Genomic DNA, 15,847 nt, shown 5'->3' on the forward strand with positions numbered 1-15,847 from the left:
ATTATATGGCAATGAACACCCATAATTACAAAGGTTTGTTACAATGTTGTGCTTAACTTGTAGTTCGGTTGTGCACGTAACATGAATGTTTTTAAGAATTTAATTTTACAATCATTATTTAGGTCCAGTAAAATATCACGAATGATGTGGTGGTTAGGATGGATAATTATCAAACGGAAAATCAAACGAGAAACAAGGCATTTTTACAACATCTGCGTTTATTATATCTTTAATTAAGCATTTTCAAAACTCCTCCACGATCTCTTCGAAATAACTTTATTGATCAAAGGTGTCAAAAGGCGTAATCAAAATAGATAATTCTCCAACAAAACATTCTGCAAAAACACAACATTCATTTTGTCGTACTGTGATGAGAAAATAGAATGTTAATGATTTTTAGAGCAACACAAGAATACTCACTGATTAAGCCCTTTCTTACAATCCCTAGTTGTAAGCATATCTTCCTATTTTGGCAATATATAATCATTGCAACAGTTCAGACCTCATCCCATTTTAAATTCTATTCTACGTTATCAATTACGCCATGCCAAATTTGTCAAGTTTCTGAAAACAATTATCAAGTTTGGAAGATTAAGAGGGCAGATACGTGAGAATTTGGAGCTCTATCTATGCATAGGGCTCCGAGGAGGCAACTAGGTTGGAAGGGGACACTAGTTCTTCACTATTGCTAGTAATAAGATGTATGGAGTATGGAGCCACAATGGGCATCTATGAGAAAATTCCCTTTTAAAGGGAAAAGAAAAACTAGGAGATTTGGGGAGAGGGGGTGAAGAAAGAGACAAGTCAATAAGGCAGAAAATCATAATTTTTTTCTATGAGATAAAGGTGACATGATGATACATAGCAGATCATTGCAATGATCCCCACATGGAGATACCTGAAAAAGACAGGCATGATCTACCATTTTTACAAAAAACTTACCAACCAAATGCTTCTTTGAGCCTTTTTCTTTATGTATCTCTGAAACTGACCTACAAGGAATGGAAGTGATCATCAAAAAAAATTAAACAATCCCTGAAATGCAAGCAAACAATACACCTAAACTCTAACCAATGTGATAGTGGAGCAGGATATGAAATAGACAGAAAAAGACAGCAAGTTTGTTCAATCAATACTTAATATTCTTTTACTCGTATACCATGTTTAAAACTATCTATGCCCCCGAGCATAATAGTGTGAATAATCTCAGAGAACACAAAAGAGTAGCTCCTAATATCATGACAATGTTTGTCTTCATGACAGTTAACATTTCTTTGCAGGGCTGGCGCAGAATAATATGCATGTTGCTCATGAGATCATCTTTAACAAGTTCAACAAGGGACCATACAAATTCAAAGGCTGCCTATATCAGAAATTCCTCAATGCCAATGTTAAAACAGCATTCTAAGGAGTCAGATATGCCGTAGCATTACATGGGTGCTACACGGTTTGTTTGCAATTTTAGGACACTGACAGCAAATGTCATTTCTTTGATAATTCAAAATTGTAAATTACTACCTAGTTCCACCACTTATTTTTTCATCCATAACATCCTTCTTCTCAACCCTCACTCTAAATGACACAACCCTATCCCCCTTTTTTCTGCTAATAAACAGGAGACTTGACAGCCTTTACAATTTTAGAGGAACCAAGCACCAAAAGAAAGTTTATGACATTAATCTTCTTCAATAATAACTAATCAAACATGCTACATGCTTGTGGAAGAGGTGGAGGCGGAGGATGGCAAATACCTTAAGCGTCAACGCCTAGATTTATTCTTGCAGCAGCGGAACTCAGCTAAGAGAGCTATGTGATCTGAGGACCATTCAGGTGAAGGAAGTGCAGTGTCCTTCCTCAAACTCTCCTCGTCCAGTAACTCCAATAATGACTCCACAACCAAAGAATCCGCTGAAACCACAAATCATATCGCTTCATAAAATTGTGACTCATATATAGACTTAAAGTTAGCAAAGTGATATACAACATGCCCACCTGTGTAAAATATGTAATCTAGAGTGCCAATAAAATCTCTAGTGACATTTGTGAATAAAGGTTCATTTGTTCCACCGTCCAGTCTTCTTTTATGGTGATCATATCCAAGGCTGACTGTTCTCGCAAAAGATGAGTATGCACTGACCTAAATTTATGACACGAACAGCATATTAAATAGGAAAAATGATACAAAAACAGAACTAAAATAGGCAAACGAGCATATTTTGAATATGCCATTACTTAATGGGATGCAGTCCAATAAATTACCAGTGGTAACTGATGAACCAACTTGCTGTGAGGACGTAAAATGTTAAGTGGGTCAACTGCTAAATCAGGATGTGAAGGATCTACCTTCCCCATTGCAAGAAGTGCATGAGGAGCACTGCAACAAAGTTCAGATTAACCATTATAAATACAATATCCTTCCAAAATAAAAACAAAAAATTATAAAGAAAAGTATTCATCAAACCTTCCCGGAACTGAATTAAAATCTCCACAGACCAACATTGGAATGTCTGCGCTTGCAGCTATTTTCTCCAACCCTTTCAAGAGAGTGTGAACCTAAAATAGGAGAGAAAACAATTAGATAGAGTAATGTTCAAAACAATCTTATTGATATGAACAGACTAGAAAATAATTATACCTGCCAGAGTTTCACATCCTTTAAATCTTGGGGCACGTTTACATGTGTATTTGCCTAAAGTTCACAAGCAATGTGTTAGGAGTTACAAGCAGAATCCCTACAAAAGCAGTTCAACATAAATCTAAAAAGGGGCAGGCACACGGGAGGGATAGCATATCAATCATAGAGGAAGATCAAAATTATGGTTTTAAGAAAATTGCACATTAACTTCATCTATTCTATTTTTATAATTACCAGCATAAGATACTTTTCTTTTGCTCAATGGAAAAAAAAAAATAAGAGAGAAAAGTAAAAGAGTGGGTCCCCCCAATGCATCACCAAATGACATGCGTAAAAAAGTGGTAGTTAAGTAGTATTTATATAGTAATAATGGAAAGGGGGCAGAAAGGAACATCCAGGACCCGTACTAGGCACAATGGTCACCAGAGAAAAAAATCTTAAATGCAGTAACGACCAGGAAACTAGGGAACAATAAATAAATGCAATAAGCAATAAAAGAAAATGTCAAACAAAAAATACACATCATTTTAAATGAAAGAGCTTACCACACACAGAAGCTGTCTTTTCCCAGGATTATCAAAAGGTTGATTGTTAACTTTTGCTTCTAGAACCACAATTAGTGCAACATTATCCTAATACCAAAAACACTTGGTAAGTAACAATTATACAAGACAATCATTTTTTTTCCTTCCGAACATAAAAAGTGAAATGTAATCTTTCACAAAATAAGCCACCTTAACCAGTCTGTTCAAGGCACTTTTTTTCTGAGTGGTTGGAATTGTAGCCTCTGTCAAAGACTGTGCAGCTTTGTTAAATTCAACCTGCATGCAAGCACACATCATTGTAATTTGTATAGAAACATAACAGAACAGCCATATACAAAATCAATGCCCAACCTCATATTTCTTCACATGTGAAAATCTGTCTCTGCGAAAAAATGTTGCACAACCATCAATTGTATTGGTGTTGCTACTGTACACCTGTAGCCCACAGAAAGTGTTTAGCATATAAAATATTTTGAAGTTTATGATCACAAGGACCAGAATATTGCAACAACCTCATTGGTTTTTCTCTTGTAAAGACCATAATAGCCATGTTTGTCCAGTTCAGGAGAAAAAAATTCATCATAATGATCGCTTTGAACCTGGAGGGAAAAAAGGTTCTGTTAGCTAATACAGAAGCTATTGAAACCAAAATTTCGAAGCTGGCTATGAGGATATCAAGATCAGAAGAGACTTAAGAACTATAACTTAAATTTTCAGAATAACACTATAGTAACTGCAACTCTAACTTAATTAAACACCATTCTCATTAAAATAAATAGTCAAGGCACCAAGTAAATAAAACAAGTTTCTTCAACCAAAATCAGAAGCAAGAACATGTTCATGTACCTCCTGAAGACAGATAATGTCTGCACGGTAACCAACAATTTCTCGTAACAAATTTTGCCGGCGGTATGGCCAAGAAAGTGCCCAAGAAGGGCAGTAATTGTATAGATCACTTGAGGCATATGCTTCAGACAATATATTGTAGGATAAAACAGTAAAAGTTCCTGAACTTGTCATTCTCGCATCAACATCTAAATGCCCTACTCCATCAACACGTATCTGCCGGCGAGGAATAGGTGATGGAGCAGGAATGACACGTGAAGTTAGTATAGTGTTAACAGGCCCCGCAGGCAATTTTGTCTCTGCATCAACTACAACACACTCGAACTTAAGGACATGACCAACATCATCAGCAGTAGGGGTATAAGTCTTAGATCGTCCAACTTCAAACCAAGTTTCACCACTTCTTTGTGTAACAGCGGCGGGATACAAATTTGTTGCAGACCCATTTGTCAAGCTAGCACTTGAAGCAGAAGCAGATAAGGTCCCAGACCCAGTACTATTAAAGCGTCCAAATACCTCTTCCTCCTCATTTCCATTTTCATTAAGAGCACTTGCAGCACGATCATGTAAGACACGATGATGCTGCCATGCATCTGAAAAACACTTTGTTGTGCAATGGTAACTCTTGGAAAGAGGAATTTTAGCCTTAACACAACCTAGGCATTGCAGTGTGGCTTGCTCTGATGGATGTATGCTACAGACAGCAACTTTTTTATCACTCTGTACACGATACCTGCCAAAAGTAAAAGGACAGAGTCAGCAATGTAAACTATCAAATGTTGAAATCAGAGTAATACAAAGTGTACAAATATATATGTGAATGATTCATGAGTGACAAATTAAGAATCCAGGACCTACCAACTAATCCAAAACCAAAATATGAAAAAAAAAAAGAGGGAGTATCAAGATATAGAATTTGAACCTTCGTACATACACACACTACAAATACAACCTTTCACTCACAAACAACTTTTAAATTAAACTCACAGGCAAAACCCAGACTGCATGAGACAGTTACAAATAATACAATCATCAGCACAGAAAAACCAGAAGTTATATCTTTCTCCACTTGACCGTTTGAATGCAGACAAATTAACCACGATAAACTATAAAACACATGAACTATCTACATAACATATATAAATTGAGCAAGTAACAGTAACACTTTTTATAAGTATGTCATGTATGTAGATAGGTAGTAACACAGTTTCCTCAACAAATATAAACATTATATCATAGTTTATATATAATTGAACACATGCACTTACAGAGGCAAGAGCAGATACAATGTATATGTTAAACTACCCTACAAAATATCCAGAATCATTAATTAAAAAGAAAGCATATTCCCCATAAAATCTTTCATGCTCATGGTAACAAGACTGGGTATTACATGGTGTGTGACACTGTGTCTACCTCTATATACATGCACACAGGATAATCCCAATTTCTTGGATTCCTATCGTGATGCTGCAAGTAATCATTGACATTTTGGAGACCAAGGAAATAGGAATCCAGGATGTCTCCACATCCTTAATTACTTAACAAATACTTTTTAGTTACTTTGAGTTGCAGCACCTAACATAAAAATTGGATAGCAGAATATCTCACATACCCATAAGAGGATGATGATCTACCAAAATTCTCATTGACAACAAAAAATAGAAGTACAATAACATAATTCAGTAAAACTATAGAAATAATATAAATTTTAGTGTGATATCTTTCATTGTTAATTATATTTGAACTCAATTCCACGTCTAGGAAAAACTATAAGAGGATGAATTATCCCATAACCCAAAATTCAAAGCTTAGAGAGAAATTTTGATGAATAGTTAACAAAAACATAACTTTATAAAGGCTAATTTTAACAAAGAGTAAACACTACCCATGATTTCATAACCAGTCCTAAGCTGGGGTAAAGGAGGAGGATTGTGTTAGGCTCCCAGTAACCGGCATAAAACTTGTCAAAACCACAACACATATCACTCACAGTTATTTAATAAGATTTCAAGATCTAAACGTGACAGATAAATAGGGAATGAGAACTTTGACTCCAATATATAAGAAAAATGGGAAACATTCAGAATTGTCTTAAATTGCATAGGGATTAAACATATGACCTACACTATGAAATTATGGTAACTACGAAATTATGGTAACGGTGGCTATGCATAGATCAAGAGATGACACTGAAAATGCGAAGAATTAACTTGGATTTGTGCTGGGAAGGTCTACAAGAGAAGCTATTTATTTTCTATGGGAACTGAGAAAATGCACAGGTGCAGGTCCACATACAATTGCATCCCAATGCCTAAAAATGCATTGAGCGACAATCATAGTATACCATTAAACTAATTTGCATCAATTAGGCACAAGGCTTTCATCCTATCGTCAAAATCCTTCTTAGTCTTACATAAGACGTACTAAAAGAATTCTAATAGTTATTATGAAGAAATATCACATAGCCATAATACCCAAGACTTTTTAAAACGACTGCAATCAGGATTTCAGCCGTTCGTGGCATCAAGGTTTTGGGGTCTACACAACCCAAAATTGTGACACATTCTATTACACACACAACACATGAAAATGGACCCAAGACGGGAAAGTCCTACCGCCTAGTATATCATTATCCTATTCTCAAAAACCCTTTAACCTCACACAAAGTTACTTACAGAACTCCCACCATTATAACAAAAAGAAAGAGAAGAAGATAGCACCAACACCCAAGCTTTCAAAAACAGTACCACCATATCGGCCATCCAAGACGTCAAGGTTTTTGATCGTGACCACATATCAAGGTTTTTGAGCTCCCGGACCACATTAAGGGTCACATTTATCCATAATTGCACACAATGTCAAAATTTGAAACCTTGACAATATCCCCAGTTTCCCACAATGCCAAAACAATCGAACTAGGTCGCAACTGCAATTTAAAAACCACCACAACCAAAATCACTTTTAAAACCTTGGTAAGACCACATAGGCTTACTACTTTAACTCATAATATTACAAAAAGCTCACAACAAAACAAAACAAATAATAAGATAAAACAAACACTCAACGCACTTCTTTTCAACTCCAACACAAAACCGGAAAACAGGTTTTGTTATAACACCCTTGGCAAACTAATCATGTCAACCAAAAACTACAGTGAAATTTGTCAAATCCTAATAATCATTCCCCTTTGCTTGAGCGAAAGTCAATCCCTGCTATTTCAAAAAACAGGAAGGGAAAAAAAACAGAGTGCACGGATGGAGAAACGGACCATTTGTAACGGAGGAAATGGCCGTCTAAAGGGGCGGTTTCGGGGACATCGTCGGTAGAGATGCTCTTATCGGGACGGCGAAGGAGGACGTAGGGTGTGAGTTCGCAACCTACAATAGGAATTTCCGAGGGCAGGTGCACGCGCACCACGCTCAGCATGCTTTACTTTTCTTCTTCTTCGTTCTCTTCTTCTTGACAACAGCGAAAACAATCGTGAAAACGTGATAACCCTATGATGGATAATCGAAAGCCGCGGCGGATACCTGGCGGATCCGCCATTACTTGACCCAAATACCCGCCAGCCTTGCAAACGGATCTGAGGATTCGAATCGAAGGTTCTGGAAAGGAAGAGGGAACGGTAAGGATCGATTGCTAGGGTTTTACTGCAGAAGAAGAAGAGAGAGTGCAAGTAATTGTGTTTTCTCTTCCAGGGTTTGCTTTTTCTTTTCTTTCTTCGAATTTTTTTAGGGAGTTTTTGTTAAGGGAGGAGGTATACGATACGACGACGCTGCGTGCTGTGATGTTTTAGTATGTTTTGGAAGATTAGATTAGGGAGATATTTTTTAGGGCAAATTATTGGATTGGATTTTCTGGTGGGTACGGTGCACCGTGGAATATTCCAAGATAGCTGAAATTGCATGAAGCTCTTGTCTACATCTATGTGATCATAGTAATAATTTAATATAAATAAATTACTAACAAATATAAATAAATAAATTTATGTGTAATTGTATTTATATTTTTATTATACTAAAAAACAATATAGTTTATTATATATATATCTACAAATTTATAAAAATAGTATTAAGAAAAGTAAATTATTTAATTATTTTAAAATTAAATAATTGTAGTAAATACATAACACTTATTTTAATGTATACAATATACATCATACGATATGTATATAATACATCGATACATTTATTTTAAATATATATATATATATATATAATATATGATATATATATTAAAAAATAAATAATAATTATTAAAAGTATGATAAATATATAATTATTATAATATAAAATTAAATTAAAATTATGTATAAATCAATGATGGAATAATAAGAGGTCTTACTCTCTCACCAGCTAGAAGTTACTCGAAACAAAGTACATGAAATATAGGTGTCATGTTATGTGGGTGTGGTGTTTGAATAATTTATAGCTGATTCTATTGAGAAAAGTTAGCAGACAAAAATTGTTAATATATTTAAATATTTAAAAGTATAAATATCAAAATTTGTATTCAATTATTTTTATGGCAGACTCTATTATTCAATTATTTATGAAGACATATACAATATGCTTGATGGTAACAAGAATGAAAGACACAATCAACTTCTTTTATTTTAATTTGTCAAAAAACCAAAAACAATAAACGGTTAGAATTAAAAATATAAATAAATTCATGTTTTAAATTGGTTTCTATTGAGTTTTACTGGAGTTGGATCATCTAACAAAGAACTGATTTTTTAAAAATAATTTAGTTACATATTATAATATATTAATTCTATGTCTTTAGTTTACTTTAATGTGTATAATTTATTCCTTTAAAGATAATAAAAATCACTTTAATATAAAATAGTAACATAAAATCAAATAACTTGTTAAGATAATTATAAAAGCATCCTAAAGTCATATAAAAATTATTATGAAAAATATTTTGTTTTTTTTATGGAGTTATTGGACCATGAACTTTCATACTTTTATTAATTATTAGACTTATCAAAATTAATAATGTTTGTGTTAGGATTTGGAGAATAGATCATTTTTATTTTTATTTTTACATAAGTCATTTTTGGTCTTATTTATTAAAAAATGATGATTTGATGTATTTGATTTATTTATATTTATATTTATCGATATTTCTATCAATATATAATGGAGCTTGTTATAAGGGTTCATATGAATATAGTTTTTGTGCATAACTTAATCAATAGCTAGTTTTTGTTGAGTAGTTAATAAATGTTCATACAAAAACATTAGGTTTTGATGGTGTGCCAGACTAAAATGAAGTTAGGTGAATGAAGAAAAAAAAGTTAATATAAAGTTTATAATAATGGTTTTTAAAAAATTACATATTTTTATTATTATTAAATGTGTAGTGTTTATATCTATTGAATATTGGTGATGATGCTTTAAATGGATGGACGAAGTCTATCAGGATAAAGAAATATATATCTTTTTGTGAGATATCACACATTACATTCTTACTTTTGTGTAAACTTGGAAAAGGTACTACCAGATATACTTGTCATTTTATAAAAACTAGCTTGATTTAATTACATAACAAAAAATATGTTTTTCATATTTTATGTGCAATTAAGGTACATTGCAGCTAAAAATTGTTATGTTCAAATTTCATATCTTATATCTTACACAATAATTTGTTGAGCATGGATTAAGACCAAACAATATTCATCATATATGTCACGAGTATGAATGGTAAAAATAATCGTTATTACGGATATTCATTGATATTCACGGATAAAATTTGTAGCGCATAATTAATATATACGGATAGGAGGTATTTTAATACTTGTTTATAAATCATATTATCCATACTTGGAGGTACCCGTTACTTGCAAAAAATTCAAATTTAATTTATGTCTTATTAAGTTAAATTAATTCAAATTAAAGTTTAATTTATATTTTATTTTATATTTTTCATAATTTTATTTTAAAAAATTATAATTTTTTTTTAAATATTCGCCGATATTTACAAATACCCGCGAGTAATTTTTAAACGAATACCTGACAGGTAACAAGTGAATTTTTTGTTGCAGGTCAAGTAGCAAGTAAGTACTATCCGTACACAATCTGATCCTTAATCATGAGATTAGTACTATACATAAACATTATTACAAATCCAATTTAACATTTTAAAACTATATATATATATATATTAATCATTTGGAAATCAGAGAAGGTGATTATTTCATTTAAATTGTTGATATATGAAGTTAATTAGTGATGTAATATGTTTCTTATTTATATGTTGGTTCACCCTAATTGACCTATGTTCAATTATCATTTACCAAATTTAAAGGCTTTTACTATTCAAACTTGATAAAAGTATTATTAAATTACCACTTTTAGTTTATTTATGTATATAAAATCACTCTTAGTTATTCTTTTATCTTAATCCAATATAAGACATGAGTACACTACGTCTTTCTTTGCTAAGAACTTAATACCACCCACGACAATACAATAATAGTTGATTAAAATATTACAAGAAAATTCTCACATATTGTTTAATACTTCTTATAGAAGAGAAAATTCTTAAACAATTAATGCTTTCATGTTATGATAAGATTTTTTTCCATCTTAAATTGTTCACTTAACTTTTTAACAATATGACGCATCGATTAGGTATGAATATGGGAAATATCCGATTTTTTCAATTGGGTATGAGGATGGGATGAGGATATACATATATGTCTCATCCTCGCCCCCATACCCGCCATAATACTCGTCCTACCATATCGTCATCCCCGTTTAAATTATTAAAATATATATTGTCTATTAAGTAATCTTATATCCATATATATATATATATATATATATATATATATATATATATATATATATATATATATATATATATATATATATATATATATATATATATATATATATATATATATATATATATATATATATATATATATATACACACACACACACATTTTCTCTTTTGTATTTCTTCTTATTATTTGGTTTGTCATGAAATTCATTTTTATCTCCAATATATTTTTCGTCGTATCCCAACTTTTATGCAATTACGTTCAAATATATATTAATTAAATATTTGTTATGTCTCACATTTGAATATTTTTATTTTTTTTAATATTTTTATTTATTGTATATTTTCTTTTTCACATGAGAATGTTTAACACTATCAATTTAAGTGTTTCGTAGTACAAAACTTTCATTAATTAGGTAATATAAAACATTTATTTTCTTTATTCTACTATTATTAATTTTTGTTTAATTGGAAGAACTCTTTTATTTCGGTAAAACGAATTTTGTTATATATCAATCATCAACTAAGTTGATATTTGGAAAGGTTTTTTAGATCTTTAAGGTATTTTATCTTATCATATTCTTAATTATACATTTATTTTTCTTTGTGTGATTTCATTTAATGATCTCTCAATTTTTTTATAAGAGACAGATTTGATAATTATTTTAATATTTTATTTGTTGTTTATTTTTATAATGTAGAATACTATTTTGATATTTTTAATAATTATTTTTATTTTCTATCTCATTATCATATGTGTAATTTTAGTACTATAATTTTTTAATTAAATTTTATTTATTATAATATAATAATTTAATATAATCCTCATGAACCTTTTTTATCTCCATCCGATATTTATTGAAGTTTAAAAGGTGAAAGATCTATGTTAAAGTTTTATTATTATTATTATTATTTTAATCTTTGTTCTTTATACGATTCTGATCAAGTGGTGTAATATATAACTTTTATTAGTATATAAAAAAAAAGAAATTTCATTAAAGTTTAAAAAATTAAAGTAAATAGACATTTGAAATAATTTTTAATTTGATTTGTTTCCTTTTATATATTTTTTTAAATATTTTTAAATTTTATCAACTAGGTTTGATTAATGTTTGCAAATTTAATAAAGTTTTCGTGAAATTTTACTTAGTATTCTAATTTAAAATGTATATAATTATAATATATAATATAATTTATTTCTAAATTTTTTATATTGAAGAAACAACACTCTTTTCAATATTGAATATTTAATAATATTATGTTTCCTTTATCATAATTTTTTATTGTTTTATAAAAAATAATTAATTGATTATACCTGTTACCTGGGGGATGGGATGAGACAAAAACTTATACCCGTCAGGTTTGGGGATGGAGGTGGAGATTCATTTTTTTCTCTGAGGATGGGTATGAGATAGCGAAACTCGTCTCCGTCTCGCCTCGTTGTCATATCCAAAAGTGAATGCAATTCTATATAAAAGACGTGTGACTCTGACAATCCAAAAAGTTTGAAACTAGTGGCGGATCTTCGACCAATATTTTGAGGGTGTCAAAATTTTGGTTGAATTACTCTTTTGTTCCATTTTTTGTTAAAAAATGTCAAGTTGGTCTTCTATTTTTTTTAGCCTCAATTTGGTCCGATTTTTTAAAAAATTGATGCAATTTGATTATTTTCGTTAAATTTCTTGAAGTGGAGCAATGATTTTTTATCATGACTGAATCTAAGATCAGGTCAGTTACACAAATAAAGCAAATCATCTTTATTCACAACTTCAATTTTGATTAAAAAATCTTGATCTGATTCAGAAAATTTAACAAAAAATAACCAAATTGTATTATTTTTTCAAAAATCGAGATCAAATTGGGACTAAAAAAATTGGAGAACTAACTTCACATTTTTGAATGAAAATAAAAATTAAAAGATTAATTTCAAAATATTTATATAAATTGGTAAAAACATTGTATTTACTTTTTGTAAGATAATAAAAAATAATAAAATTATAATTATTGTTATCATTATAATTATAAAATAGATACAAATAATTTTTATAATTTTACTATAATTAATTTTCATTTATAATAGTTAAGTTTCAAATAAAAATAATCAAATAAAAAAATGATTAAATTAAATAAGTGATCACTTGAAAGATAATGTTAATAAAATAATTAGTTTTATTTTTAAAAATATTAAAAAGGTAAAATTGAAAATGTGAAAAAAATATATAAATATATTAAATATAAATATATAAATAATTTTAAAATATTAAATATACTAAAAATATTAATTTTTAAATAGATATTTAAAATTATATATTAATTAAATTATGTAGATATAAAAATTTTGGGGGGCCATAGGCCCCTATATCCCTTCATAGGTCCGCTTCTGTTTGAAACCACAAGGTGATGTAATAAATGGGTGATCAAAAGATTGAATCACTATTAATATCTCATTGGTCATCACTTATTTCTTTCTTTTTTCTTTCCCTGTTGGCTTGCAGCTTGATAAGTGTGGTCAATATTATTCATGCTTGTTTTAACCTAATATTTGTATTCATTCATGTGTTATCTTATGAAAAGAATGTAAGATTTTCTTTTAAGTTAGGTATAATTTAGTTTTTTTTTTTGGGATTATTGTGTAGGAAAATGGAAGATTGGAGAATATTTGAGAATTGTCTGGTAGGACCTTCTTGCTCAGCCACTCAATTACTCTCGCCCAACGGTCAAGTCTAATACTCGCCCAACGAATATGTTTTCTCGCTGAGCGAGACAAAGAAGTTAGAAGTGAAACAAAAGTTATCTCTCACTCGGCGAGAGTCTATGCTCGCCCAGCGAGAGGACAATTTTTGAAAGTGGTTAATATGTTGATAATTAAACGTAAAAAGAGAGTTCTTAAGAAACTCATAATTTGGTCAAGGGCAATTACAGGGAAAAAAGACTTCAAGTTCCTCGATTCATTCCATCAAGTTCATCAAACTTGTATGCCTTAGATGAATAGGAGTAGTTAAACTCCTATTTCATTGGGGTTGGATGTAATCAGTGGCGGATCTTGACCAAAAATTTTGGAGGGGCCAAAATAATATAATCTTTTGATCATTAAATTAGATTATTAGTATAATGTTACAAAAAATAATTCTCATTAGATTAGATTATTAGTATAATGTTTTAAAATATATGAAGTGGAATGTATCTGTTTTTATCTTCACAAATAGCTTCCCTTTAATCTTTTAAAAATAAATAAATCTATTATTTTATTTTCCATCTATATAAATATTTTTTTTCAAAATAATATTAGAATACAAATTTTATCTTATATATTCATAAAAAACGAATTATCCTATATATTCATAAAAAATGAATTTGCAAAAGGCTTGTAAGATAAAAAAATAATGTTAATAACTCTTAAACTAATATTTTATTATCAGGTAAGACGATAGAGAGTTACCTTTTTTTTCAAGAAAGAAAGAAAACAAATGAGAAATCAGAAAAAAAATGAGTTTGTGACTATTTATTTTTTCTTCAGAAATAAAAAAGAAAACATATGAGAATGAGAAATGAATACAATTTGTGAAAAATTAAAAAGACAATGAGAAAGAAATAAAAAATATCTTAATAAATATTTGGTTTAACAATTTTTTTTCTTTATTTGTCCATAAATGTCTAGTTTGTTGTCTAATATTTTTTTAGTCTCAATTTGTTGAAAATTGGAACGGTTAATAAGAATGTTTTTTTTGTTGGTACAGTTAACATAATCCAAGTGTATGAAAAATCTTTTCATTTGCTTCAACAAATTTAATGAAAATAACTAAATTGCATCAATTTTTTCAAAAATCAGAACTAAATTGAGACTAAAAAAAGCTAGATGACCAACTTTTAAGATTAAATGTTGTGTTTTATAACAAAAATAAAAAGTCACACAATTTAATTGTCATTAATTTATAAAATATACTACATATAATTTTTTAAAAATTTAAAAATTTAAAAGATATATAGAATTTAAAAAATTTCAAAAATATACATATAATTTAAAAAAAAATTCAAAAATATTGGGGGGGCCATGGCCCCTCCCTGCCCTATCAATGATCTGCCCCTGAATGTAATGAACTCATACTTTATGTAACTTTTCCAATGTAATATAATCTCTTTCGTTATTTATTCATATGTTATATCAAGATTATTAATGTGTATAGTGGAATATCATGATATTCTTTAGTGTTTAATTAGTGATAAATGAATTGGAACTTAGACATAGATAGAACACCCAAGAGCTTGGTTATAGGAATAAACTTAATCTCTTAGTCATTTTAGACATCTTATCTTAATGCCAAATTCTATGTTACATGGATAAGAAATTAGTGATTTAACATAAAGATTTAGAACTTGATTATAAGGAATTAGGTCAAGTATGCTTATTATGTGAATGTTTGAGTAAGATAAAGATATATTGTGTTATTGTTGCGTTAATTTGATTCGTGAAATTCAACCTGGTGAAACTTTTACTAAATCACTTTATAGTTTCTAAAATTTCGTAGTTTAATATGTTGTTCTACCACTTAAACTAGTATGTAATCATAATTAGACAAACACACGCATGGAAAAAATGATAGTTGGACTTCTAATTTATTACTTGTAACGATTCAATACACTTGCCAAAGAGTTAACACTCCTCTTCTTATTTTATCGACCATAAGCATCTACAAACCATACACTAGTTGAACAAGTTACTAAGCGAAGTTGTTGTTGTGGAACTTGAAAAAAGTGATTTCCAACTTCCGCCTCTATTGGCTTTATTGTGGCTCCCCCGTATATATAATATAATTTAGATTGAGTGTTCTCTCTTTCACTAAGATTAATATAAGAAATTTTAAAGATAGAAAACTTTTATTGTGAAGGAATACTCATTAGTTTTCGTAAAGGGCTTGGAGTCCTATATGGACAAAGATTAAATATGATTATGTTTTTATCATTGACCTTTTTCTTGAACACCGGTGAACATTGTATCATAGTTCAATTAAACATTGAGTCAAAA

The 15,847-nt window shown here is 29.8% G+C and overlaps 1 protein-coding gene across 2 annotated transcripts; it reads right to left on the bottom strand.

Moving 5' to 3' along the window:
• Positions 1–808: 808 nt before the first annotated feature.
• LOC114191469 (carbon catabolite repressor protein 4 homolog 1-like) lies at positions 809–7,828 on the bottom strand. 2 transcript variants are annotated; one of them, XM_028080646.1, is made up of 12 exons: positions 7,298–7,828; positions 4,027–4,759; positions 3,693–3,779; positions 3,532–3,615; positions 3,370–3,456; positions 3,181–3,267; positions 2,636–2,689; positions 2,462–2,553; positions 2,260–2,374; positions 1,993–2,137; positions 1,752–1,908; positions 809–987 (listed from the first exon to the last, which is right to left on the bottom strand). In XM_028080646.1, exons 1-11 carry the CDS (start codon positions 7,453–7,455, stop codon positions 1,760–1,762), a joined length of 1,791 nt encoding a protein of 596 aa, XP_027936447.1. In that variant the 5' UTR covers positions 7,456–7,828; the 3' UTR covers positions 809–987; positions 1,752–1,759. The 2 variants fall into 2 exon arrangements, with proteins under 2 accessions (XP_027936447.1, XP_027936446.1); XM_028080645.1 differs by having other exon boundaries at positions 809–992.
• Between the last annotated feature and the right edge of the window lie 8,019 nt (positions 7,829–15,847).

Source organism: Vigna unguiculata, chromosome 7, assembly GCF_004118075.2.
Source record: "Vigna unguiculata cultivar IT97K-499-35 chromosome 7, ASM411807v1, whole genome shotgun sequence".
NCBI classification, from domain to species: domain Eukaryota; kingdom Viridiplantae; phylum Streptophyta; class Magnoliopsida; order Fabales; family Fabaceae; genus Vigna; species Vigna unguiculata.

Bases quoted from the DNA above. Each gene is read 5' to 3' on its own strand.
- LOC114191469 (XM_028080646.1), bottom strand. From the start codon at position 7,455: ATGCTGAGCGTGGTGCGCGTGCACCTGCCCTCGGAAATTCCTATTGTA. The intron at 3,780-4,026 runs GTACATGAACAT...TTTTCCCTCCAG, and splicing joins ACATTATCTGTCTTCAGGAG to GTTCAAAGCGATCATTATGA. The intron at 3,616-3,692 runs GTTGTTGCAATA...TGTGGGCTACAG, and splicing joins ACAAGAGAAAAACCAATGAG to GTGTACAGTAGCAACACCAA.